The sequence below is a fragment of the Pteropus vampyrus genome, unplaced genomic scaffold (genome assembly GCF_000151845.1).
Source record: "Pteropus vampyrus isolate Shadow unplaced genomic scaffold, Pvam_2.0 Scaffold138, whole genome shotgun sequence".
NCBI lineage: Eukaryota > Metazoa > Chordata > Mammalia > Chiroptera > Pteropodidae > Pteropus > Pteropus vampyrus.
In genome coordinates, this window is record NW_011888919.1 from 178,825 (window position 1) to 181,062 (window position 2,238).

At 47.7% G+C, this 2,238-nt stretch overlaps 1 protein-coding gene across 1 annotated transcript in view; it reads right to left on the reverse strand.

Annotated features, from left to right (window-relative positions):
* SAE1 (SUMO1 activating enzyme subunit 1) overlaps nt 1–1,454 on the reverse strand; it is a 52,837-nt gene extending 51,383 nt beyond the window's left edge. Inside the window, exon 1 of the mRNA XM_023535206.1 lies at nt 1,431–1,454. Coding sequence (XP_023390974.1) covers nt 1,431–1,439 — 9 coding nt within the window. The 5' untranslated portion in view covers nt 1,440–1,454. The remainder of the gene's footprint in view (nt 1–1,430) is intronic.
* Nucleotides 1,455–2,238: the final 784 nt, after the last annotated feature.

A 2,238-nucleotide genomic window follows, 5' to 3' on the forward strand; every position in this document is an offset into this window, starting at 1 on the left:
AGGGTCGGGCCTGGTTAGTACTTGGATGGGAGACCACCTTGGAATATAGGGTGCTGTAGGCGTTAAAAAAAAGAAATAAATACAAAATAAAAGAACGAAGTGTTTGTCCACTGTCATAAAAAAAAGTTTACATCATATATTATGAAACAACCCCATCAGGATCTTAGGCAGCATCCTACAATGAAACTCATTAATATTTCTGCAGCAAACGTATGATTATTCACACTGGAAAGGACTGGTAAGAACTAAGAACAGGCTCACGTAAGTTCAAGTTCTGCTGGCAATGAGTTCGCTCTTAACTTCTGAAATGAGTTAGTCCCCAACAAGTACCAGTATTGGGGAGATCAAGCAGAAACTCTTCCCCAAAATGGTTCTAACAATTCTGGACACCTGCACGTCATTAGACAAGAAGTCTTTAATGCGAATGGTGGCTGATGATTAAAGTAGAGTCCTGTGCTGATTCTGGATGCTGGCAGACTTTGGATTTCCTTCACTGATAGGACCAAAGGGTAAAATGAAGGGGGGGAGAGAATACTGACAATACTTTCCGCGAAGGTCTATGTCTGCATCTCGGCTCCTCCATCACTGCTTTTCTTCTATGAGTCCTTCCAATTCCCACCACAGGCTAACAGACGCGAGACAATTCCACCTCGCCAGAACAGGAGGCTGGGACAAGGGCTTACAGACACGAGCAAGGTAAATAACAGAGATGTCAGCAACGAGCAAGTCTCTTCCCAGAGATGCACCAGCGGGTGAGGGAGGGAGGAAAGCTGCTTGGCTTTCCAGGGTCTCATCCCTGAGAATCGGCACACATAAAAAGCCATGTTTCCAAATAGAATTCAGTGCACACATCAAACCTGTGGCACCGGAAAGGTCGCGTGCATCTTGCATTTAGCTGTACTTGCAGGTCTCTGCTGCGCTGAGTCGACACTCCCCCATCCCCAGCCCAACACTGCCACATCTAGAGTCCAGGTTCCACCTTCCCTCTCCATCGGAGAGGCTGGATTTCTCCTGTCTGGCTGCTCGGCACCTCCAGGATGCAACCAGAATGGCCCGGCTCTCTAGGCATCCGCATCTTCAATCGTCCCCAATGGCTTCCTAATCTCCAAGTCCAAAGCCACGGACTCCACAGGCTGTCCTCTGATGTTCCTTCAGGAATGGACACTGCCATCACTCACGCCCTCTAGGCCTGATGACTTGGGTTTGAATTCTGGCTCTGCCACTTCCTGCCTGGGTGACCTGAACGAGCTGCAAATCTCTCTGAACTTCAGTTTATTCACCTGGAAAGTCATTCAGTCCCCTTGACGACTTGATAAACGTGTGTGTAAAGCCATCTGGCCTAATCCCTAGCATATAACACGTTCGGTATGTTACTTAAGTTATTGAACTTCTCAATCCCCATTTCCTTACTTATCAAATGGCTCAGTGACAGGTTTCATTCTGATTTTCAAAAATATCTGACAGGAAAAAAAAATCTCAATCTAAAATGGCGTTTAAAGCCATTCAGTACCAGCTCCCTCCTCCTTCCCCAGCCTCAGCCGCCACCACTGCCAGACTTTCAATCGCGACACCCCACAAGCCCAGAATGCACACCCGCCTCTCTGTGCCCGGCCCAGCCTGTCCCCAACTCAAACGCTGTTCCCTCAGCTCATCCTTTCTCACGACAGACTCAGGCAAACACTCTCCTCGAACTCACAGCAGCTGCTCCGCGAGCGCCTCGGACACAAGTCGCGCGCGGCCACGTGGCTTCTCTGTGACCCGTGTCCCATGGAGCTTTTCAGACTGACCGCGTGCGAGTTTCTTCTTCAAGTGGCATCACCACGGAGTGTGTCTACGTTGTCAGCCCTTAACCGTGCTGGGGGCCCTGGGACTACGGCTTACTTATGATTTGGCTCAGTGAAAAGCACTTAAAATAGTGCCCGGCACAGAGTCGGCACCTGATGAGTGACAGCCGTTAGGCCATACAGCTCTGGTCACACACATACTATGGAAAACTAAGGGGCCATTTAAAAGAATGTAATAATGACAGCATTTATTAAAGTTACTGTATGATGGGCACTGTTCTAAGCAATGTATATGTATAAACTGTGAGGCAGGTACTATTATTATTCTAATTTTACGGATAAGAAAGCTGAATGTAATAGAAAAAATAATGGCCATATCCCCCAGGACCTGTGACTAATTACCTGACAAAAGGTGTGCCTAAGGAATTTGAGATGGGGAGATTATCCTGGATTA